Consider the following 25,062-nt stretch of genomic DNA (forward strand, 5'->3'; position numbering starts at 1 on the left):
TAAAGGAAAACACTGAAATGTGTTTTTTATTTTTGTTTTCAGATTGCACTTAATGTTGTAGGAAAGGGGGACAGCCTGGCATCATGGGATGGCTGTTTAGATCTGCCAGAACAGAGTGTAATTCATAAGGATTGCCAAGAGCTAATTGGTAAGTTCCGTTACGTTTAGATCACCTTTGTGAAAACTTCTGTACTCTCAGTTGTCTTAGGGCTTTGTTATTTGAATTAAATAACCTGAATGATGTTTACGTTTTGGAGGAAGATGAGAGAGCACAGAAAATTAGCAAGAAATCATAAGGAAAGAGTATCTTATCTACTCCAACACTGAAATGGATGATGTTATGGAATTTTAAAGTATTAACTTGTAAGTGATAGCTTGCATGGACAGAGTCCAATGCAAAGAAAGCTCCAGGAGTTTGAAAAAAATGATGTTTTTTCCAAGTTCTGTCTTCTAAACATATGATTCTTTTTATGGTATTCTTCAAGTTTTTAATTGTCCAATGTCCAGTATTTAATCTGAAAAGCTGGTGTAGCACAAAAATGCGTATAACCTCTAAAAGAAACATACTGAACATTTTGGACTTAATAAGCCATTTTTTAGAAAGAGGTATTTTTTAGTAGCATTTTCAGCAGAAATGAAAGGTTAATTTTGTGAAAGCAGGGTACTGCCAACACATTGGAAATAGTACTCCAGCATGCTGTAAGGAGCTGCCTCAGGATCTGGTTGGAAGTTTATCACAAAAGTGGCCAAATCCCTGATACCTTGCAACAGTGGTAGTATCAATGATTAAGTGATGGAGGCAGTGGTGACTCATTAGTAAGGATACTTTGTCCTATGGTATCAATTAGAGAATCTTCCATTTTATTATCTGCCATGTTTTTAATTTATTGTTGCAGAATTGAAAGTTAAGGCAGAGAATGAAGTTCCTGCACGCATACGTGCAAGCATGCATACGTACAAACATACCACTTTGAATATACAGTTGTATTTTGCTTAGCTCTAAAATCTAGTACAACTTATTTTCCTTCCCTGCCTGTCATATAAGGGAAAGAGAAAAAAAGATTTCCCTTTGTGTCAAATTATACCATTTCTTCAGAAAAATGGTAAAACACGACAATTACTATTCGTACTGTGTAAAGCTAGTCACTTCAATCTCTCCATGCCATTATTTCTCCTTATTCCCCTCTTTATTGCCATATTTTTTCTAATATATGTTAGTTTAGCGATAGTACAAGTGACATAATCTGGATCAGAACATATGTTTCTAAATTATATAATTCATAAGTTTATTTAATAGTTGATTTTTCATAAAAATCGAAATATATGTGTGTAGTATTAAAATGAAAATTATATGAACTTACACAAAAGTCTGGTTTCACTGCAGTCCGTATAATATATGCACATATATTTATATTGCAAGTAAGCTACAATCCATTTATCATCAGAAGCAATTCCTTCATATGAAAGAAAGCGTAATTTGCAGTACAGTGTTGACATATTTCAGATGTCTTAGATTCAGTGCCTCAAGTGAGGTGGATGCCAGTACTTTTTCTGAAGCATTGCCAGCATTTTAAGTAAGAGCCTATGTAGAACGATGCTTTGTAAGTAATGAAAGCTGAAGCTTTGTGTATGTATCCAACTCAAAAATCATGGTATTTAAGAAGCGTTTGGCTTGCTACTTCAATTATGGAACTGCTTCTGTACCAAATTGTTGTGCAAGTTTTCATCCAAATGCAACTTAATACAAGTCATGGATTTAGAATTAATCTGTCAGTAAACAGGGAACATCTTAATCCTTTCCAGTACTTTACAAAATTTGTAAGAATTTAAAACAATGTGCTACACTATATAAAATATTATATGCTCATAGTTACTGATCAGCAGGAGTGCTAAATCTAATTTAAAATTTATTTGTAAGCAAGCAAATAGTTTCTTCTTATACTAGCAAACCAAATTTAAAGTCTTAAGAAAATAACTTAAAAATAGTTATTGAAATGTGACAAATGTAAATGCTGAAATTTAAGACTATAAGCTTTGTTAATTTCAAGCTGTTGATTTTAGTGAATTTGCGTATCAGTGGGCTTATGAGGAATTGAAAGGTACGCATTGTGGGATGATCTCTGTTGAAATTCAGATGAATTTGTTGTGGAGTTGCGTGTAAGTTGTTTGCTGAGCACATCAAACAGGAGTTGAAGAATTAAAAGAATTTTACCTTTGTTTCATGTAGATTCTGGAAAGTCTAAACTTCTCCCATCCTGCTTTATTGTGATATTAAATGCTTTAATCTACTGAGGTTAAAAAATCACTCATATTTTGATGCCTTTTGGGATGCCTTTCTATGAACATTCAATCCATGGTGCTGGATTTTTTGTTGGTTGATGTTCTGTTGTGTTTTGTTTTGTTTTGTTTTCCCCAAGTGCATGGAACTCTGTGTCGGTACAATTGTCCTCTGAATTAATCTTACTCACTTTCTTTGGGAAGCTGTTAAGATGGTTTATATTTCTATGTTTTTTTGCAGACCGGTTGTCAGTGCCAGAAGACGAGAAGTCAGTACTGCTTTTGGATATTGAGTCTGTTATTACTTTTTACTGTAAATCACGCAATGTTAAATACAATTCTTGCCTTGGCTGGATACATCTCCTCAAACCTCTGGTGCTCCTTCGATTACCGCGCAGTGATTTGTACAACTGCTTTTATGCTATCATGAATAAATTCATTCCAAGGTAAAACTCCTCCTTCCGCCTGTGTGCTGTTTTTAATGGCATTAAAAGTATTTTGTGAATGGATGTGTAGGTTAGTATAGGCTAGAGTAGCACTGATTATAGGAAGGTTGTCAGATTCCTTCATATGATGATAAATCAAAGCATTTTTCAATCTGTTGGTTATAAGTCCAGCAAATAATTCAGAAGTTTTAGGATGTCAAGAGTTATTGTGTGACTGATGTAGATTTAATACACATCTTAAAGAAGAACAGTCATTTCATACAAAATCAAAAACAATTGTTTAATATCAGTCCTGCTTATGTATTAATGTGAAAACAATTTTTCATTCCTTTTTCTTTCTTTCCATTTTTAATATCTAAAATGCTTCTATACCTGTTGCTTCAAAGTACTTCATAAATGCTAAGTTTCTGAAAATCCCTTTAGAGGAAGTAGTTGGTATTTTACATGTATTTCAGTGAGTTGTGGACGCACCTTATTTTTAAGAAATGTTAGATTATTTTTTTTTTTTTAATGAAAAGAAATTGGAGCATTTCATGCTGTTCTATAGGCATTCTTGGTAAAAATTTCATTTATGTCAGAGTGTCCCTGTGACACACTAGTGGAACGACTAGAGTGCACCTCACAATTAAGACTTTGTGAAATAATATACAGACAGTCTGTAATTAAAGATTTTAGCCTAATTTACTGGAGTGGAGGCTCTGGCCCAGCTACTGGGTACCTGGGCATAGTATGAAATGTGCACGTTTGGTGTTGTGACAGGAAATGTTTGTCAGCCCTGGCACATGACTCAAACTGTGTTCATACTGTTAGTTATTTTCTAATTTAAAAACTATTGTGCACTGTGAACTGTTGTTGTTTTTTTTTCTTTTGTTTTTCCCCAACTGGGGATGCTATCAAGAGTTGATTACAATGGTAGGTACCAGAAGGAAAAAAAATTACTGAGCAAAACAGTTGAGGAAAATGTCTTAGCAGTGTTGCTCCGCTATCAGTAGAAATGTCAGAAGTTATTTTTGGATATATATCTCTTCCTGATATTAATAAGTAGTAAAGAATTACAGACGGATCTGAATAATTTACCATATTAACCATTCAAACAAAAAGTAATCTGCAACTCTAGAATCTTATGCTAAATTTAGTACTAGAACATTATTCTTCTTTTTGTCCTTTTTGTCCTGTTAATTTAATGGGAAGCCAGAGTTCATGTGATAATCTCAAGAAGAATCTCCACATAATTTGCTGTGAATATTTCCCATTCACCCATATAGGCTTACCGTTGTTTAAGAAAGTTAGGTTGATAACTGTGTTTGGAAATTGGTGTGTCAAATTTCACATAACCCTTAGTTTTTAAGCACTTGAGATTTGTTCTTAATGTGTTACAAACAGCTGTTTATTCGCTTTAAATACTCCTTTATTTCCTGCTTGATGAATTGACCTTTAATTATTACTCACATGTGAAATGACTGTCTTTTAAAATTCTTTTGGCTCTTCAGAATTGTTTTTTAATTCTTATTGAATTAACAACATTGATACTATACTAGCCTTATTTTGATATTTAGATCTTTTCAATACTGCTAGGACTTGATAAAGTATGTAATACAGAAGTATTTAATTCTTTCTGCTGCCTTTTCAATATTGTGGGGGGTTTGTTGTTTGTAGGTGTTTTGTTTTCATTTCATTTTTCTGTTATGAGGCATGCTGGTTTCAAGATTAGTCCCTGTGATTTAAAAGGACTATGTTGGAAATTACATTATCCCTACAAAAAATTGCTACTTTAAGTCTGAGAACTGAAATTTTATTGGGGGATTTCATGATTATTTTCACTGCTGCCTTTCAGGGATTGTTTTCTGAAGGGAAGACCATTCCATCTATTTAGGCTGCTTCTTCAGTACCATGAGCCTGAACTCTGCTCCTTTCTTGATACCAAGAAGATGACACCAGACTCATATGCGCTCAACTGGGTAATAAAGTGAAAGTAGGGACCTATAATGAAAAATAAATTCCTCTTAAATTGAAGTACACATTCCAGTTCAGGGAAGAGTAGTACAAGAGATTAAAACTGCATAAATTGAAATAAATCATTTATATTAATATAGTGGAGGCTTTCTTGTCTTCAGTTTCATAATGTAAGGTAGAAGATCTTGTAAATATCACATTTGTATTGTACTAGATTTTAATTGAGCCATTCGTGTTAGGAACTACTTCGAATAAGTAGGAATGCAACTGACATACTCAAAATAGTAAGCAGCCATAATGTTTGACATTAGTTTTTATAGTGGGCTGTTATATGGTTGTAGATGTGAAGAAACATCAGCCTAACTGGTCTTTCAAAATCAGCTTACTGTTTTAAGAATGCCCATTGCATTAGGTATAGCGCTGTACTAGGTAGTTAACTGTAGCATAGAGCCGTCATACCTTTTAAAGTTTAGGCATATATATATATACACATATATATACATATTTTGCAGCTCTTCAAGAATTTCTCTTTTCCTTCTCCTTTAAATTTCTAAACTGCCTTGGGTAGGAGGAGATGCTTAGAAAGATGCTTACCTCAAGGAGGTATTTTTGTTGTTGTTGTTGTTTTTTTAAAAAAAAAAAGGGTTGTGTAGCAGGACTACAACATAAAGCAGCCAAATTGTCATGTTTCAGTCAGTACTACTTAGTACATATACAAAATCATGTGTAGTATTAGACCATACAAAATCATGTTATAGTACTTACAGAACAGGCTTAAAGGAAAAGATTGTAAATGAGCAAGGAAGACTTCATAATTACCTCATGATCTCTTCTAGATTCTTCTTTCTTACTCACTGGCTATGAATTTTTTTTTTTTTTTTTTTTTTTTTTTTGGAACTCCGTTTGCTATCAGTTAAGGATATATGACTAAAACAAATTGCTGAACTACAAGTTTTGATTTTTGTTTTTGTTTAAAAAGATTTTTTGTTTGGGCTGCTACCAATTTTAATATTTAAATGCAGGAAGAGTTTCCATATTCTCGAAATCTGCCTTTTGTCAGTCATCAGTCTTTAGAAGAGGGAATTGGGTCTTTTTTCCTATGGAGTGTACCTATTTTTATATATTTTTCCTTAGTAAATACAAACTTCTTTCAGAGTCTTTATTAAAAGATTAGTGATTTATTAGGTAAAGAAATCTTTTGAAAGGAGGTAGGGAAATTGATGTTGCCGACCTGAATGTCAAGCCCTTTGGCATACAAGGTTAGAGACCAATCTGAAACCTCAATTTATATTTTAAGATTACATTAAAATTCATTGTTGTTTCATCTATAAACAAATTTACTTTTTATAGAAATTCTTCTAATGTGTAGAAATGCATCAGCAATATTCAGAGACTTGTCGTCTCATTGTTCAGGGACATACTGTCTTCAGTAGTGTTCGATGCAGAGCTGGAAAAATCTTCTTACCTTTTATTACAAAAGTATACCAAAAAGCATTGAAATATTCCCTGATGGTGTTTTAAAACAGCTAACTGAGCTTTTGAAAGCTGTAACTTTGTTGATATAAATTTAAATGCAATAGAAAGCTCAGTAACTCCCCAGTGAAGCCAGCTGGTATGCATTTGAATTAGGTGCGATTCAAGCTTTTATACAGGGTGTATGAAAGGACCTTCCTAGCGTTTCTTTTATCCACTTTGAACATCACTATCAGAGAAGGTGTATTTTTAAAAGGAAACATGAGAACAGGTAAACAGTTTGTTAAATGGTAATGGCAATTTTCCGTTGCTTGCAAGTGTTCAATTAATGAGCCGTAACTAATCATAATGTAATACAAAGTAAGTAACATTGTCAAATTAATGTGCAACAATATTCAAGTAGCTTGGTTCTACTGTGAAAATGAGAGAATGCTGTTTACGGTAGCCTTTTATTCTTGTTTGCTAATCTAGTTGAGTAAATGTATTCTATTATTGTCTTGTAAATGATCTGGCATAATACAATTAGTATTGAGGAGTGGCTGTGAGCTAAGAGGCGTTCCAGCCCAATTGTTGTATTTCTGGTTGAATTTGCTGGGCGTACAATGTACAGCTCAGTTTGCTTTTACACTAGGAGGATTTATTCACAGAAAAGCCTGAATCATTACTGCATGTTTCCCTAAATACTGTGAGGGAAGAGCATTCCTTTAATATGTGGTACAAATGTATATTTTAACATGTTTTTGTTGGTTTTATTATATTTTAGCTAGCTTGTATCTCTTAAAAATGCTGTTCTGATAAGATTATTCCTTGTTACAGCTTTTTTTTCTGCTGACAATATTTTCTAAATTTTTAGCTGGGGAGCCTTTTCTCATATTACTGTTCAGCTGAAGTCACTCAGGCAATATGGGACAGTTATCTACAACAAGCAGATCCATTCTTTATCTACTTCTTAATGTTAATCATCCTTGTGAATGCAAAGTAAGTATATTGTTAATTCATTGAGATTTCCTCTGTTGACACAGTTTTAATCTGCTTGTATTTTATTTTGGTTTTGCTATCTTAATCTTTCCCTGTGACTTTACTGTTTTCAGAGACGTTATCTTAGCGCAAGAATCAGACAAAGAAGAAATGATAAGTAAGTACTTATACGTCTTCTAGTAAAATATTCATCATATAATATAGTCCTCATTGTTTATTATGTTTATTACTGAATAATTGAATTGTCATTTAATTATTTACTGTGATTTTCTCATCAATACATCCCCTTACTATTTCCTTTTTTGTTGTTCTTGTGCTGTGTCACATCTGCCCTGTCCTCTTTTCTTGTATTTCCTTCTAGCACTTCCATGCCTAGTTTTGTACAGTTGAAACAATTACCATGTTTTCAAGCTCAAAGCAGTAGCTTTCATATCTTTCTTTAAATATACTGCACTTGTTACATTTTCCAAATTATTATCTTTGTATGAACTTGATTGAGGCTTAATTCATTGCTCTGATCATAGAATCATAAGATAGTTTTGGTTGGAAATGATTTCAAAAATTGCCTATTTACAACTCCCCTGCCATGGGCAGGGACACCTCCCACTGAACCAGGTTGACCAAAGCCCCACCCAGCCTGACCTTGAGCACTTCCAGGGATGGAGCATGCTTTGGCATTCTGTTCCAGTGCCTCATCGCCCTCATAGTGTAGAATTTCTTCCTTATATCCAATGTAAATCTACCCTATTTCAGTTAAGAACCATTACCCTCTTGTCCTGTCATTACAGGACCTTGTATAAAGTCTCTCTCCATCTTTTTTTTTTATAAGCCCCCTATTTTGTTTTAATAGAAATTAAACTAATATTCATGTGAGCTGTTTCACTGCCTTGTATTTTGTTTTGTTTTTTACATGGTATGACATGATATAATTAATAAACAAACTACTGATAGCCAAAAATGATGTTGCTTAGGGCTTGCTTTGTTGCTGTATACTCCAGAACTACACCTTTGTACTGTCCTGGGCATACAACAGTGCAACTGATAAGTATTCTGTTTTAGAGGGTTCTTTTGGTCAGCCCATTTTACAGAAGGCAGCTGATTTAATATTAAAACTGAAAGCTAAAACTGTGCAGAGGTAGGAATGTGGTAAAAAAGAATTCTGCGTCAAAGGCTTGAATTTCTGGCAAATAGCACAGGTTTCCATTGCATAAGGATTATTTCCTTTATGTTCTGCTGCTATCTAGAGAATAAGTTGGCATTCAAGTTTAATCAACAAAACAAATTATGTTAAGCTTTACTTAAAAAAAAAAAAAAAAGATTAAAATTAAGTTACAATATGATACACTACTTCTTTGCTGTGTTTGAAATAATGATGCACTTATGTCATTTGTGTATATCAGAGTTCCTAGAAACTTCACCAGCCAATCTGGAGCTAGAGGATATAGAGGATCTCTTCTCTTTGGCGCAATATTACTGTAGTAAAACTCCGGCTTCTTTCAGAAAGGTAATAACAAAGTAATTTTGAAATTCTCCTCTTTTTAGTGACTTCAAGCCCCTGCTGACAGTAAATTCAGTGACTATTTAATTGTGATATTTTAAACATCTTTTTCATATTATTATTCTTGTGACATTTACGTTTGGGATCTTTGAATTAAAAGCTCCCGTGAAACTTGTTAGCAAGAAGCTTCCCTGCAGTATTGATTTTTCATGACTGATGACGTTGTTTTTCAAACCAGATTCTTATAAGAACTGATAAAGTAAAAATGCAACACTGACACAATTGTTCTGTAGTAGGCTGCACAGCACAGTACTTGTAACAGCAAACAGAAAGAAAGTCACTTACATGAAGTAAAGCTGTCATCATCACAGGTTCTGTTCTTGCAGTCCTTACTTAAGAAATCCTTGGTGCATTCATGGAATAGATTTGATGACTGTAGACAAAACACGTGTGTATTAGGCTTAATGTTTTTGACATCGATAATATATTTTTACTTTATGCCTTCATGTTTAAAGACAATGGCTTCATTTAACTTTTTTTTTTTTTTTTTTTTTTTGCCTTATTAGGACAATCACAGTCTTTTTGGCAGCAGCTTACTCGGCCTCAAAGATGATGACACAGACTTGAGCCAGGCTCTCTGTCTAGCAGTTTCTGTGTCTGAGATTCTTCAAGCAAATCAGCAACAAGGAGTCAGTATAATGAATTACTTTTCTCTAACCTTCTAGAAAAAGAAAATAATTCCTGAGTTCTTCATGTATCAAAAACACATCTAAGTGCCAACAACACAGATAAACATTTCAGGGAAGAGTGTTCTTGTATTGAAGTTGTCTCTCTTGTAAATGATCTGTTGACTGCAGTACCTCTGTACTGTAACAACTTGAGCTACAGCAAAAGGGAACTTAATACAGCTGATTTAGGCCTTACGGGTGGGAGCTTGAAGAAATATCTCACTGATTTGAATTCCTTTCCAGATGTAGCTATTACAGAGGAAGATTTAAAACCCACTTCTCTGTACCTTTGAGAAAAATGCCATTATGAAGTATCGACCTTTTGTCAATGAACAGTTTAGAAAAACAAATGAAAAATGGTTTCAAACTATTTCTGTGGTAGTTCATTGCAGATATGCTTAGATGCAAGGACCTCATTTACAGTTTTTAAGACCAATATATGAATAATACTGTAGCTAGATTACAGTGTTTCTTGTTGACTCCTGGCTTTCTGTAGCGGTATCTAGGCTCCAGCTCCTCATGTGTATTTCTTTACCTAGTCCGAGTATAGTTAAGCATGAGTTTATACCCTGTTTAAGTTAGTGGGATGTAAATCTAACCTTCTGTGTTGTGCTGAGTAGTATTGGACTGTTAGATTGGGACTTCAAAGCTGTCTCTTCTTGTATTGTTGATGCATGTTCTCATACCCACTATATTTCTTATCAGTAGAGGTGAAATAATTGCAGTATGTACTACACCTGGTGATACTTTCTGATTTGTAAGTTAATGTATTAATGGGAAATAATTATTAAAACACTGCTGGTGGCCTGCTAACAGTAGTATGGAATACTCAAAATACAATTTTCTGATAGCTGTTAGCCCCTCTGATGGTTTCCTGTAGCATTGGAATTACTACGAAAATATAGTTGAATTATGTGCTTTCATATCACTAATTACATGATTTTAAAATTTGGGGCAAAATCTTTCTCTTTCAGGAAGGAGTAAGGTTCTTCGTAGTGGATTGTCGTCCTGCAGAACAATACAATGCTGGGCACTTATCAACAGCATTTCATTTAGACTCCGATTTGGTTTGTATGCTTTTTATTGTTCTACTGATTTTTAAGTTAAGTAGAAGGAAAGAGGAATGTCAGTCTTGAAAAAATGACTTGTCCATACAACTGTGATGATGAGGCTTCAAAAGTTAGCTTTTCTAAAGGCAGTTGGTGGAACCATCATTTTACTGAGAACTTTAATCCTTTGTGACATTAGAATGTGAGATTTCAGAGTTCTTGATCTCCAATTAGAACTGGAAACCCATAGAAGCTACAGTCTAGACATTGCTTGGAGAAATCATCTTTTATTGGCATTATAGTGGCATGGTTGTAAGGCGCATATATCCTAAAAATGATTTAGATGCTCCTTGGAAATTTTGGAAGTACAGTGTGAGAGAGGAATTGCATTGATCTTGGGACTGAGGTGTACTATGGACTATTTACTTCATTAAATATTCTGCTCTAGTTTCCATTTGATTTATGAATTCCTAATTGAACATTTAATCATACTTCTACAGTAATTTTTCTCACAAGTTGCCTATCCTTCAGCTGCATACCAGTGTAGTCTTCAATTCTAGATTAACCCTCTTTATTTAATTTCAAACAGTTTATAGGTGCTGCTTGGAATGATTTCTCTGTATATTTGTGATAATTTTTTTTTTGTTTTGCATTTTTTTAAAACTTTCTCAGTTAATACGCTCAGTCCTTCCCCTTTATCTCTTTAGTTAAAATGCTGTATTATTCAGTATTATTTGCACAAGTATAATTATGTAATGTTTAGGTTTTTAAAATAGATCAAAAATTATTTAGGAAAAAACACTGCAGTATGTGGGGGTCCTTCTGCTAGACTTGAATGAACATGAGATTCAATAAAGTAATAATAATCATTAGAAACTATTTAATAGTTAGAAAGACTTACTAATATATGAGAAAAAATGAAATCCTAACAAGTTTTCAGTCGTGTTTATAGGTAGTCTTAGATAGAGAATGCAATGAGATTTAGCCCCTAAGTATTAAAGCAGCAATATTTGGTTCTAGGAAAATTCCAGTTAAAATTCAGGCTAAATTACTGATGGATAGCTTGTGTACTTGTTACTCTATTTCAAAATTTAATCCATGTAAAGGCTGGAAAACAGGGACTTTTACCCCCTCAAATCCAGTTACAGGTCAACATTTCCTCATTAATTCAATTAATTGCCTTCCCCAAAGGAGTAGGCTGAAATTTCAGATGTATTTAGAATGTCTGTGTTCCTTCATCTTTTTTTGTGTAGTAGCTCATTGTGTTTTCATGCATAATAAGCCTTCAGGAGACCACAGCCTTAACTTTTTGAGAGTACTAAGGACTCCAGGTATTTCCTTGTACTTCTAATTGTCAGCTTTTTTCCCTAATCTCAATTAAAGCAATGAAAAAAACATTGCAGGGAGACAACAAGAGGAGAACCATACTGGCAACTAGAAATTCTAGTTCCAAAATGACAAAATTTGGAGTTGTCATACTTGGACATATGCAAATACAGAAATCAGTCTCTGCCATATTGCCAACTTACTGCAACATTCAAGTTGCAAAGACTTTTTTCCTCCATTATTTGGTGTCTGTAAAAATAAACTATCAAATGTAAGCTATATTTCTTTGTTGGGGAGAGCAGTGAGGAAGAAAAGGACCATTCTTCATGTTCTTTATATAACATGAGGTCTGATTCAAGCTGTCTGGTGTGTGTACATGTGTGTGTCTGTCTTGTGAAGTGTTGATGTTGCATTTTTTGTGTTAATCAAATTATAACCACTTTCAAAGTTTGTGTCTTTTCATTGTTGTGTTACAGTACTTTAGTGTTAAGCAGATGATTTCGTTTGTGCATTCCACAGATGCTTCAAAACCCATCAGAGTTTGCACAGTCTGTAAAATCACTATTGGAAGCACAAAAACAGTCCATTGAGTCTGGCTCTATAGCTGGTGGGGAACATCTCTGCTTCATGGGAAGTGGCAGGGAAGAAGAAGATATGTATATGAACATGGTGCTAGCACACTTCTTACAGGTACAACTGAATTGCTGTTGATATTAATAGTTGAAATAAAGTGTCTGAATGTATCAGTGATATTAAATGACAAAATATTTTCCCCTTCAGATCTTAACTGTTTTAATACTACTCTTTTTTTTTTTTTTTTTTTTTAACAAGCCTGTGTTTCTTTACTGTGCTTGCAAGTCTCAATCCACAGATTTTTTCCTCAACCAAAAATGTCTTTTCTGTTGCAGAAAAATAAAGAGTATGTAAGCATTGCCAAAGGAGGATTTATGGGTAAGCCTATTGATAACAACCTTTGTATTAATATTGTCTTAAGAAAACTTGGTATCTTAATATTGTTTGTATTTTTATTAGGCTTTGGCTAGAAAATTCTGACTGGTGAAAATTTAGTACAGGAAGCAGGGGAAATTGCCTCTTCCTTTGAGTTTTCATTCCTGATGTTTAGTCTCTGTGCATTGCAGATCCACATGAAGATGCTGCTTAATTATTGTGTTTTCTTAAGTTGTCAGTTTGTGTTGCTTAAGCAGCTAGTTCCTGGAATCAATCAGTGAGGCTCTACAAACAGTGGAGATGTTTATACCACAATATGATTATAGAAGCAATACTAGTCAATAAGTGCAGTGTCAAAACAGCTATCGTTAGGATCAAAGTAGTGGCTTATTTTTGTTTGCTGCTCTATGTTGACTATTTTTTGTCTGGATGTTTGGTGGGGCTTTTTGTTTGTTCATTTTCTTTTTTAATAAAGCTTATGTTAATGCATTTTGATTACTGAAAGAAAAAACAGGGGTGATTATAGCAGTATCTGAATTTATGTGTTTTACTGAAGCATGTGGAGCAAAAATTGTTACATGGTATTTTTGTCAACAGATTAATTCCAGTGTAGTTCTGAACATTTTTAATGGCCTTTTAACAGCCCTCCAGCAGCACTTAGCAGATATCAATGTTGAAGGACCAGAAAGTGGATATGGGCACTGGATTGCTAGTACCTCGGGTTCAAGAAGTAGCATAAACTCCTCTGTTGATGTGAGTAAATTTTAAACTCAAGCGGTGTAGTGGTATCAGAGACCCAGGTGTACTGAATTTTTTTCTTCTTATTCCTCCTTCTGATCTGTAAAGTTCATTACTTCAAGTCTTGATTGTTCTCAGTTGTGTTTTTTTTCACTATCTAGTTGTAGGTAATGTAAACATTTTTGAAAGGGAGAGCCTGTAGAGAAGAACTTGCTGTAGTCAGTCATTCACTAGCAGAGTATAAGTAATGGACTAATATAGACTCTTATTGGCTCTTTCTTACTCAGGGAATAAGATACTGTAAAGCTGGCTTACAGTTTCATGGGAAAGCTCAAAATTGGCTCTTTTCTAGAGCTGATATGTTGCCTGTAGAACTTGGCTTTTAATTTGGATACAGTTTAGCATGAATATAATTCCTTCCTCTTTAGATTTTCATACTAGAGTGATGATTAATGAGATTTGTTAGCTTGCTCTTTTAGATATTTATTTCAGACCCATGCCATTGATATCATTTGATAGAACTCAAAAAGAATGCTTAATGCTGTCATTAATTTTCTGTTGAGAACCAAAAAGTGCACGTGTAATATTTTGTAGTCTTTTTCAGTTCTTAAAAAATCAGAACCCGTGATGAAATTGCATGGTTTTTTAATGATTAAGCCTGAGAAGTTATTTTTGCAGGGTGATTCTCCTAATGGTTCAAGTGATGGAAAAGGAGTGAAGTCCTTGGTGAATAAAATGACAGTTGCTTTGAAGACTAAGTCTGTGAACGTGAAAGAAAAAGTTATTAGTTTTATTGAAAATACATCCACTCCAGTGGACAGGTGGGTCATTTATATCTCACTGTGGTTAACAGTAAGGAATGACTACCTTTTTCAGGTGGCTATTTTGTAAACGTAAAAATTGTGCTAATTAGAAAAGGAAAAAAAAAAGTTACCTTCCAGTTTCAGATTTCATACTTCTTACCCCTCTATCCCCTCACAGTTTTATCATGATATAGGAAATCTACCGTGCTGCCTTAGTAATTGCAAGGCCAATGTAAGCAACCTTTTCTCTTGAATGTTTATCCTAGAATTTGTCACTGCATGGTTTGTTCAAATGACTGTAATGTGTCATTTCTGTGTTTAGTCTAAAAGGCAAGAATGATTTCACTTATGTTTTAGTTCCTTCCCATCCTGACTAACGGAATGGGTGAATGACAGAAAGATTATGGACAGGTTTTCATTGCTGTTTTCTTTTGGTTGGTTGGTTGCTTTATTTTTTTTACTGCCCGATGTTGTCAAGTTGAGGTTAATTATTTTTTTTGAGGATCTTCTGTTTCAAGTTCTGATGTAAGCTTATGTTTAAACCCCAAATTGGCTTGCTCATTTTTGTTCCTGCAAGTAGGGATGGGAATGAAAATAGTCAAGTATGTTAAAAGACACTTTCAAAGTTGAAGATCTTCATTCCAAATGCTTGCCTTAACTAGATTAAAGAAGAACAGCTTTAATCTGTCAAAGTTTTAATTGAATAGACTGTTTTAGAATTCTTTCAAATGCATCCTTTGGAGTTGTATGTTACAAAGACATTAGTATTCCAGAATCTTATAGAGCTAGTGTTTGCTTGATAGCAGGACTTGAAATGTGGGTCAAAGTAATAGCAGTCTTTCAGTAGTCTTATGCCTGATCAAAGGAACAGACTGTTGCTTGTGTGTTAGAAAGTTATACTTTTAATTAGTTCATGCTTAGAGGCAAAAAAAATTTAAATAGCATTTGGTAGGACCTTTTGTCATGTGAAGAATTCAAACGGGGTGTGTAGATAAGCCATACATAGCATTAAAAACTGTATTTTTAAATTTTTTACAAATTTTTCTACCTCACAGCTATCTGTCATGAAGCGTTCCTTAATTTATTTATAAGCATCCTCCTTGACAAAGATACACTGCCGATATAGAGCATTTCAATTGTTTTTCTAGGTTTTTCCCTTAAACTTTTTTTTTTTTTTTTTAATTGTTTTGTTCTGTCCTCTGCCCCAATGTCCTATAGAATACCTTTCAATATTCCCTGGCCAGACAGAGCAAGCCTGGAGCGGTAAGCTTGAGAATTAAGCAGTCTGACTAAAACCACCGTTGTCGTATTTAGCATGGCATTGCAATATTTGTAAGCATTGGTTACACTGACAAAATAGCTCAGATATCTACTAAAGCTATTGCTTTTTACAAATACTAGTTAGGGGACTAGAGGAAGAAAAGAATGCTTTGGCAGAGCTTTGTTCTATTGGTTTCTGCTTTGTTACTTCTGGTTTCTTCCTTACAGTTGCTTTCTGTGGAACTATTTTTTTTTCACTTGTCATTCTTATTTATATTTTTATAAATGACTTGTATTAGTGAAATACAACAGGAACAATTGCTGAACAAATTAAGTTTTTAACAAGAGAGACTGCAGCTACAAAAAGGGCTTGTTACAAATTGTGTATCAAGTGTCATCACAGCTTAAGGGGGTAGACTTAAGCTGAAATCCTATCTGTAAATCTGGAATTGCTGTGATTCTTAGCATGTGGTGATAGAATGTGCTGATAGAAACAGAGGTACTCGTTACTGGGAAAACACAGATGCTGAGGTGATAAGTAAATATGCCCTGCAACTTGCCCTCATCTTGTTGATGTAACAACAGCATTTCACAGAACTGTGGAGTACCCTCACATTTGTGTCAGATATATTATCTCATAAATACTTCAAAAACGAAAAATATGATTTTGAGGGTATATAAAATTACTTTTGATTAATGAAGGACTTCCACAGTTGTGCATGCTTCTACAGTATGCATGCATAATTACTCAGGAACTTTGCTTATCCTTTAAGAACATAATGTTACAGCTTTTTACCCTCAAAAACCAAAAAGTATCGAAGATCAGTGCCATAAGAATTAATGGAGAATTAAACTGCTCTTTGAGGTTTTCAAGGATTTTGATCCACAGCTTTCAAGTAGTTTGTACATACTTAGAAATAATATTTACCCATAAGCATTACAGAATAGAGTTGTCTGAGGCAAACCAACAGTAATGGTAACCAGCATCTATTGGAATTATCCCAATAGCATATTATAATTTAGAAATCCTGAAGATTGTGGAGATTTTTCTACCCATTTTCTTGATCAGTTTTTAGAATGCTCTAAGAAAGTACTAAAATTCCAACCTGAAACACTTTTTGTGACTGTTCAGTAATTAAAAGACACTTAAATTGGTGTTTGTAACCAAGAAGTATATTGAGATTATACGTGAGTTATTTTGCTTTCTGCTTTCACTCATAGAGCTTGTTTTAGTAGGCAGATGCAATAATAACCAACTTTACTCACAGTATTGATTGTTAGACTATTATCTTAAAATTGCAGCTCTGAAAAACCTTTTCCCATTCATTTAGGAGGATCCACTTAGCTTTTATCTCCAATATATTTCATTTTGCAGATTTGTCACTAAAGGGAATTGCATTAAATTTGTAGCAATGTGATGATGGCCTTCCATGCAAACAGGTTTAAGGGAAGTTAATTTCTAGTTTAAGATGTTACCAGTTTTTTATAAAATGGCTTTCTTATTTCTCTTGTCTTAACTAACTTTGTTCTATAAACACCAATAAGATCTTTTCTTAAATCCTTCCTATGTAATTCATTTCAACATTATTCAAATGTGTTTCTTACTAAATTGGTTACGTATTCCTAAAACAAGTCCATATTTACAAAAATCTACATAAAGAAACACTGCCCTCCTGAATTGTCAGTGTCATTGATGCTTATTGTCTTAAACACTAATTCGCATGTTTTTGTATGTTTTTTGTTTTTTTCTTTTTTTTGTAGAATGCATTCTTTTCCTATTAAACATTTCCTTGTTTTGTCTACATTAGTAAATTTTAGCCATAGAAAGTTTAGGTTGCTTTTTTAACTTTCAAATATACGTTCAGACCTACATGTGAGCTGGCATTCATTAATATTACTACTAAGAAAGTTGCATCTCTGACATAGTTCCACAGAGGCACGTAAACAAGTGTGAGAACATACTCAGAACATGAACCCAGGGTTGTGGTTTATAGGAAGTATAAATGCACATTGCAGTAGGGGAAGGCTATCAAAACTGAAATTGACAAAAGGGACAGGTGTGTTTTGGAGTATTGGTTTTGGGGTTTGGTTTGAAGTATTTCATGTTGCCAGTTACGCTAAAATCATTAATTGGTTTTGGGGTTGTTGTTTGGTGTCATCATTCTCCCCACCCCAGAAGATGTGCATTTTGAGGCTTTCTGAACCCTTAGGTATTCTTGGTGGTTTTTTTTTTGTTTGTTTTGGTTTGTTTTTTTTTTCAGGCATTTCTCTATACTGAAGGACCAGAACCTTTAACATGGCAGCTGTGACTATCTTCACAGCACTCTGGGCTAGAGCTTTAAAATATCTTAGGAGTTAGCAACTGTTATTGTCAAACATTTAAGATTCATTTCTGTTTGCTTGAGTCATTTAACATTATCTGTAGACGCAGATTTCGATTATTTTTGAGGTCAGTATCTATGCAGAAATCCCCGTGATGCTGAAATTAGCAGCAAGAATTGCTTGAACAAAAATTACAGGATTGGTTTTATACTGGTGGAAGTAATGGACAGGAAGTCAGAATTCACCCTACAATGGATGGTTTATAATGCCGCCACTTTGAAATGCTTAGGGTATTTTATCTTTCCGAGGAGTGACCTATTTACCAGAAAAATGAACTTCTAGATGTTAATTAATAGTCTTAAATTTTTCCTCTATCCCTATCTGGCATTTTCTTTTTTAAGTCTACCTTCCATGTTCAAAAATACTTTAGGCAGAGTTCAGAGTTTTATGTCAGAAACATCATATCATGTGTTAAGTTTTACAGTCTCTCATGTATTTTGTAATTTGGGAAGGTGATCAGAAGTTCTTAAAGCAAGTGTTTCTTTTTACTTCATCATAGTACTCAGCCTTGCCAAATAACTGTGGAATACATGCTTTTACTAACCAAACTGCGTGATGTGTCAGTCCTAGCTTCCTTGAAGGCAACTCTATGAAATTCTCCCATCTTTTTCAGTTGCAAGGTGTTGTTCACATTTTGCTATTGTGTTATGATAGGCTTCATACCATCTGTTTGAAAGTTATTTGTCTTCTTCCCTCCCATCCTATGTCCTCTCCTACCCTTTTCATTGCCAACAGACATGTCAGCAGCAGTGACAGAGTAGGAAAACCTTACCGTGGTGTGAAACCAGTATTCAGCATTGGAGATGAAGAAGAATACGATACTGGTACAGTAGATTTTCCATTTACCTGGATTGACTTATATAGACAAATCTGTTATGTGTGGCTAAATTATAAGAGTGTGTTTTGCATCATTGTCTTAATGTGTGACATTTTTCTAACTATTGATTGTGTTTGTAATGGCGATGCCTAGAACTAACCAAGGAAGAAGTAGTCTCTTCAAATACATATTAGCAAACTAAAGAAAAAAAGTTCTTGTGGTAGGCACCAAGCAGCCAACAGGAAGAAATGGAATCAAGTGGATATAGTTGATTCTTCATGTTCACTCAGTATTTTTGTAGTAAAAGAGGTGTTTTTCTACACGGGTCTTGTAGAGGCAAATATAAAAACGTACCTCTATTGCTCATGACAGTAAGCAGAATGCAAAGGACCTAATTTGACTGATAGATTTCAGGTTGAATCTCTAGTACTGGCAGTTAATATAACCATCTTAATTCCTTCTACAGAAAAAAAAAAAATAGTCTTTAGAGGACTTATGTATGCACACCTCTCCAGCATTATACCTCTCCAATGCTAAAAAGTGAAACGTTTTAGCATTGAATCTGTTAAGAATTGATTCATCTCTTGATATACGTGCAGAATGCCACAGAAAAAATGTGCAATTTTTATTTATCTACTTTTGCCTGAAAAATTACAGGCAAAACTGGAACACCACACTTCTCGCAAAGATTTTTGAGAGACAAGTGCAAATGCTAGAATGGCAAGGACAGCAAACTGCTGTCCTGTTTTGATTCTGGTAGTGTTAACTCACTCTCAACCATCATCATCCCACAAGTAGCCATCCTGTGACCAAAAGGCATACTCAGTTTCCATATTAGAAACAAATAGCTAGATTAGGAATTGTTGACCTTAAAAGGAAATACTTTAGGAAGATTAATCAGATTTACAAAATCTGGAGTCATTTAAATAAGATTGATCACAAACAATCATTGTTTGACTTAGGTAAGAATTGGGAAGGAGCAAAATGAAACTATTTCTTCTCATACAAGAAACTAGATGTCATCAAACGAATTACACAATCTGAAAACAAATAGGAAAAGGCCCTCCTGGAATATAGGCACATTTTTGGTACTCTTTGCCAAAAAAAAAATGGTATTGTAGATGCAAAAAGTGTACATGACTTCAATGGAATCTGGAAAAGTACCTGTAGAACAGATCTGTCAAACTTTACTGAAGGGACAAAGCAAGCCAGCTTAATGAATCCTATGAGCTGAGAATACTTGTCTGCTGAGAGAGAATTAATAGAGAAGTATCAAATACGTGTGCTTCTTTCTTGTTTCTCTCAGAGCCATTGTTTATGGACACCTGGGGGCTAGATGGACCCTTGTTTGAACCAGTGTAGCTACTATGATTTTAATTGAGCTGGAAAGTCTTCTGACATTGTGTGAAAATCTTTTTTTTTTTTTTTTTTTTTTTTTTTTTAACCACCACCTCTTCAAAATAGATGAAATTGATAGCTCATCAATGTCAGATGATGATCGAAAAGAGGTCGTCAACATCCAAACATGGATAAATAAACCTGACGTGAAGTATAACTTCCCCTGTAATGAAGTAAAAGAAAATGGACATATGTTTCCCAGGTACTGGAATTACTTGTAAACTTAATGAAAATGTCTGTCTCAATACATTTTTAAAAATATTCTTGGACAGTTATTTGTGATACAACTTCATTTCTAGTATAATAGTGAAGCAATTTAGAACAAAATGTTACCACTATACTTGCGTTCTTGTATTTTCAGTGTTACAGAGTATTACTTATGTACAAAACATAGTGTGAAAGTTTACTTTGTAAAACAAGATAAGAAGAAAAACATTCTCAGTAAATGTAGGCTTATTTTTCAAGACCAGGTAGACCTGAGTACCTATTCCTTCACGTTTTTCCTATCTACCTTTCTGACTTGTAGTACGTGCTCATCTTGCCCCTGAGATTCAGTGACCTTGTTAATCCTGCGAGAGCAGAACATGTTGCTTACTGCATTTTAGCTACACCAAAGAGTGCAAATCCTGTTGAATCTGGATAACACAGAATTAGGATGAACTTTCTTTTTCATCATGGTCTGTTATTAGATTTTATTAAAATAAATCTAACGGAAAAATAAAATTATATGGTGTATGATCACTGATCTGTCATCATATAATTTCTCAAAGTGAGTTTGAACTCCGATAGTGTGTTTCCCCACATGTGCATTGCTTCTGAGAAGAAGAGCAAAGTGGGTCTTGAACTGAGTGGGCAAGTGAACAACTTCATTTAGTGCTTGTTCGGTGACTGGCAATCAGTCATGGAGTGCTGGCACATCCTGGTAGCTTAAATCTGATGCTCCACATACAGAGTGTTTGTACAGAGTAGCTCTGTAGATGAAGGGATAGGGTTGGGGTGGGATTGAAGCATGGAAGAGAGACACTGAAGGTGTTTTGCCCGCACTGCATGGCCTGGCACGTTACTGGTGGTTATGATCGTTGACGTTGATCACTGGTGGCTTTTGTGCTGAGGTGATGATACTAACTACTTGCTCTGATTTTGTATGCTGTTGAGGCTGCCATACTTGTTTATGTCTGTGATTCAGTACTACAGAAAAATCTGAAGTATTTTGTAGACATTCCTAATCTACATAAGTATTACACTGTTTTATCTAGTTCTCTCCATGTAATTTGTTTGTAGAATTTAGCTTTATAAATAGCTGTTACTTAGTTAAATAGAAAATGTAATTTCTGTTTTTCTTTCCCTTCAAGTCATCTCCTAGTCACGGCAACCCATATGTATTGTTTGAGGGAGATTCCATCACGGAAGGGTCTGGCTTACATACAGTCTCGACAAGCACTCAACTCTGTAGTCAAAATCACATCCAAGAAGAAACATCCAGAACTGATTACCTTTAAATATGGAAATAGCAATACTTCAGGCATAGAAATTTTGGCAGTTGAAAGGTAAGCCATTTCAGTAGCACTGATGTTGGTAGTGATGGTATACAGAATGATGTCAACTGGAAGACAGATGTACGCTGTAATTCCCAGAATTGAGTTCAAAAGTAATAGTTTTTATTTAGGAACAGGTATTTAGGTCTGAACTAGGAAGAAGATTTGCCAGCGGAGTAAAGAGGGTTATGAAACCCAGCAGAAAAGGACTCTAGGGTCTCCAATGACAGTTGTTGGGGATGAGATGTGTGCATGTGTTTTCTTTTTTGTAATGTCTTTTCATCCTTATTTTTTTTTTTTCATCCACGTAGCCTCTTGTTTCTTGTCACTGTTGTAACAAAGCCACTGGCATTCAGTAGGTCATTTTTCCCATCCTTTTCCTTGGTGAGAACTGTGCGCAGTGAGTGCTCTGTTTTCAGAATTAAGTGAGAGAATAGTTTCCCTGTTGGCTACTTAGGACAAAATGAGTTTGGTATTATGTCAGACACAGGTAAATTAAATGTGTTGCAGAAAACTTTGCTTCTTGTTGAATTACTTCATCACCACTTTATTGAGTGGTGTAAATACAAAACAGAGGACGGTAACTAAATGATCTAGGTGTGTCCACAGGAATTAAAAACAAAAACGAAAATGAAAACCTAGGACTGCCATACGTAAATCGGACATTGCTGTCTGTAGAGATCTTGAACTGCCTGTTCCGTTCCATTGTCAATTAATGAGGAATTTTTCCTTTCCAGGAAGGCCAGTGAAATACTCCTCAACAATTCTAAGTTCACAAACAGAAAATGTGTCAGAGCATAAATAGGAAGTAAATGTTATTTCATTTTAATAGTTTTTCCCTCCTCTTTTCCCCTAGACTGTGTCAGAGGAAAAAATCAAAGCAAAAATTTGAGTTGATGCTCAAAAATTTTGTAGCAAGTTTATGATGCCTTTTTTCTTTTTCTGTTTTTTTTTTTTTTTTTTTTTTCTACTTAAGGTATTTGATTCCAAATGCAGGTGATGCTACCAAAGCCATAAAACAACAGATCATGAAAGTATTGGATGCCTTGGAGAGTTAATAACTAAAGACTTTGTAGAGAACAGTTTATAAAGAAGAAGCAACAAAGATACTGTATGTGGACATGGGCTGGCTGTTTTCCAACTGAATACTAACTTAAGAATTTTTTTCTGTTTGCTGGTGGGAGTGCCTGAGTAGCAGGCTTAAGATAGGGTAAATTATTACCAATTTCTTAACAGGATTTTAATTTTTTTCTTTTTTCTTCTTTTTTTTTTTTTAAGGAAGTATATATTATAAAGGTCAGTTTGTTTCTTTTTTATGCACCCTTAATCTGAGTGATCTGCATCTTTGTAAGAGAGGATGCAGCTGGGTTCATATAAGCATGTTAAAGGAATGAACTGCCTGATATGGAGAAGCAGTTGAAAACAGAAACAGCTTTAAATGACTGATACTTGAAAGTAAAATGTCTTCATGGCCTACAGTCTATAAATTTGATTTTTGCCTACTGGGTAGTATCAAGGACTGTGAAAAACTTAGCCTTGTAAGCAGAGCAGATAAAATCTTAGGAATTTTCTTCCAGTTAAAAACGGTTAAGTGAATGGGACAAAACGCCAATAATTTGGAAAGTTAACTTTTCTGAAAATCCTATCCACTACTAGGTTAAATAATTGGAATTGATTATAAGGGTATCTTTAAATACCAAAATGAACTGTAAACAATAAGCTTTTACTATAGGGTTGTGCTTCATTTAAATTATGCTAAATTTTGCATTTCGTAGGTTAAGATTGTTTCTCTTGTGAGAATGAGTGCACATGTTGAAATTGGAGTAAGTGCTTCATGGCAGAGTATGACAGTTGAAAAAGTTATGTGCCTCCTCTGAAGCAAAATATCTAACATGTAAATTAGATTTTTATATGCCTTCAGTTCATGCAGAAATGAGCTTCTGCTGATAGAAGGTGTGTTTGAAGACTGAAGGTGTGGCAAGAAAATTAACACACATAAAGTGAAGAGATTCTAGTGCTGCATACATGCGATAAATGTTGAACCAATGGAGGCAACAGTTCATGAATACATCTGTTTATATTCTTTTAAAAACTTCAAAGCTAGTAAATGTTTGAGAGATGGCAACTGTGTCATAGTGTATCTGCAGCCTTCTGTTTGAGACAAAATGGTTAATTAAGGAGGGTTTCTCTTGCTACAAAGCCCAGTACAGGAAGGTTCTTATGGCAAAGGCATAGCATCTTTGTAGACGGATATGAAAATTACCAAAAATTGTGAAATAAAGACACTAGGGGTTAGATTTGTTGTGTAAAGTCTTCTGAGTATTGGAGTCAGAACCAGTGAATTGGTACATCATCAGGAGAAAAAATAAACTGACCTTTATAAAAGCCAGTTATTTTAAGTTATTTTACTAGGAATCAAGCTAGGGCACCTTAATTCTGGAACTTATTCCTTTTTTTTTTTTTCTTAGTATCTGAGTAAACACCAATAGAACTTGAACTGTTGAAGATATTTGCATGAAATTGCACCTGGGCCAACACTCACATATTTATAGATTTGCCCAGCAGCTGTTGTATTACATTTTCTTCCTACTCCCTTCTGAAACTATCTTGAAGAGTCTCTGACTCTGTGCCTATTTCAGCAATGAGATTTTTTTCATGTAAAGATGTTTGTGTTACTGTTTATAAACTACAGTTGTAAATAAACCAGTACAATTTGAACATAACTTCTGACAGAAAGTATTTTTTTTATCGTATAGTGTGTGAATTCTGTGAATCAATTTAACAGTTTTTCCTAAAGGCATTTCGTAAATGGAAGTGAACTTGATATCTGGAGTAAAAGAAGTTGATTATGGGTCATTAGGAGCTGCTGTCAGTGACACATTAATGTAAGTATATTGGAATTTTGGCTAATTTTATAGGATTCTTTTGGGTGAACCATGGTCAGCATTCACAGAAAGGTCAAAATGAGGTAATAAATGGTCAAATTATAGAGAAGGTTTCTGCATGAATTCCAGGCATCTCGGCATCATATTTTACTATTATGTTGACAAATGAAAATGTTGACAAAATGATACAACACATTTTGGTAGGTCATGAGAGAGTGCTAGTGAGAGCAAAAAATTGCAAACAAAATAAGGGGAGAAATTAAGATGTGTAGCTGAAGTACCTAAAGTGGTATCTTGAAGAATCTAATTACTTTTGAAAAGTACATTCAGTTGTTAAATTATTATGTGTATCTGGTATTGAATATGAAGAATGAGTAATGTGTACATGTATGCTTCTCTGAGGTCAACAAATACAGACCTTTTAGATCTACAGTAACTAAAGCTACAATAAGTCAGTTTTAAAATCTCTTCTGTGTAGAAATGTATAACTTATGCCAATAAGAGGTTAATTATTTGTAATTTTTAAATTACAAGTTATAACTGCAAGTTACCAACAGACTTCTTGCAT

General features: G+C 34.3%; 1 protein-coding gene across 2 annotated transcripts in view; it reads left to right on the forward strand.

Annotated features, from left to right (window-relative positions):
* TBC1D23 (TBC1 domain family member 23) overlaps positions 1 to 22,881 on the forward strand; it is a 29,772-nt gene extending 6,891 nt beyond the window's left edge. Inside the window, exons 3-19 of one of the 2 annotated variants that reach the window (XM_032191991.1) lie at positions 43 to 148; positions 2,519 to 2,723; positions 4,558 to 4,681; positions 7,003 to 7,127; positions 7,241 to 7,284; positions 8,528 to 8,631; positions 9,192 to 9,314; positions 10,328 to 10,420; positions 12,248 to 12,418; positions 12,637 to 12,679; positions 13,320 to 13,429; positions 14,093 to 14,235; positions 15,436 to 15,480; positions 18,595 to 18,683; positions 20,141 to 20,276; positions 21,427 to 21,621; positions 22,586 to 22,881. In XM_032191991.1, coding sequence (XP_032047882.1) covers positions 43 to 148; positions 2,519 to 2,723; positions 4,558 to 4,681; positions 7,003 to 7,127; positions 7,241 to 7,284; positions 8,528 to 8,631; positions 9,192 to 9,314; positions 10,328 to 10,420; positions 12,248 to 12,418; positions 12,637 to 12,679; positions 13,320 to 13,429; positions 14,093 to 14,235; positions 15,436 to 15,480; positions 18,595 to 18,683; positions 20,141 to 20,276; positions 21,427 to 21,621; positions 22,586 to 22,667 — 1,938 coding nt within the window. In that variant the 3' untranslated portion in view covers positions 22,668 to 22,881. The remainder of the gene's footprint in view (positions 1 to 42; positions 149 to 2,518; positions 2,724 to 4,557; positions 4,682 to 7,002; positions 7,128 to 7,240; positions 7,285 to 8,527; positions 8,632 to 9,191; positions 9,315 to 10,327; positions 10,421 to 12,247; positions 12,419 to 12,636; positions 12,680 to 13,319; positions 13,430 to 14,092; positions 14,236 to 15,435; positions 15,481 to 18,594; positions 18,684 to 20,140; positions 20,277 to 21,426; positions 21,622 to 22,585) is intronic. The other variant, XM_032192001.1, reaches the window with a different exon arrangement.
* The last annotated feature ends 2,181 nt before the right edge of the window (positions 22,882 to 25,062 follow it).

This window comes from Aythya fuligula, chromosome 1 (genome assembly GCF_009819795.1).
Source record: "Aythya fuligula isolate bAytFul2 chromosome 1, bAytFul2.pri, whole genome shotgun sequence".
Taxonomy (NCBI): Eukaryota; Metazoa; Chordata; class Aves; order Anseriformes; family Anatidae; genus Aythya; species Aythya fuligula.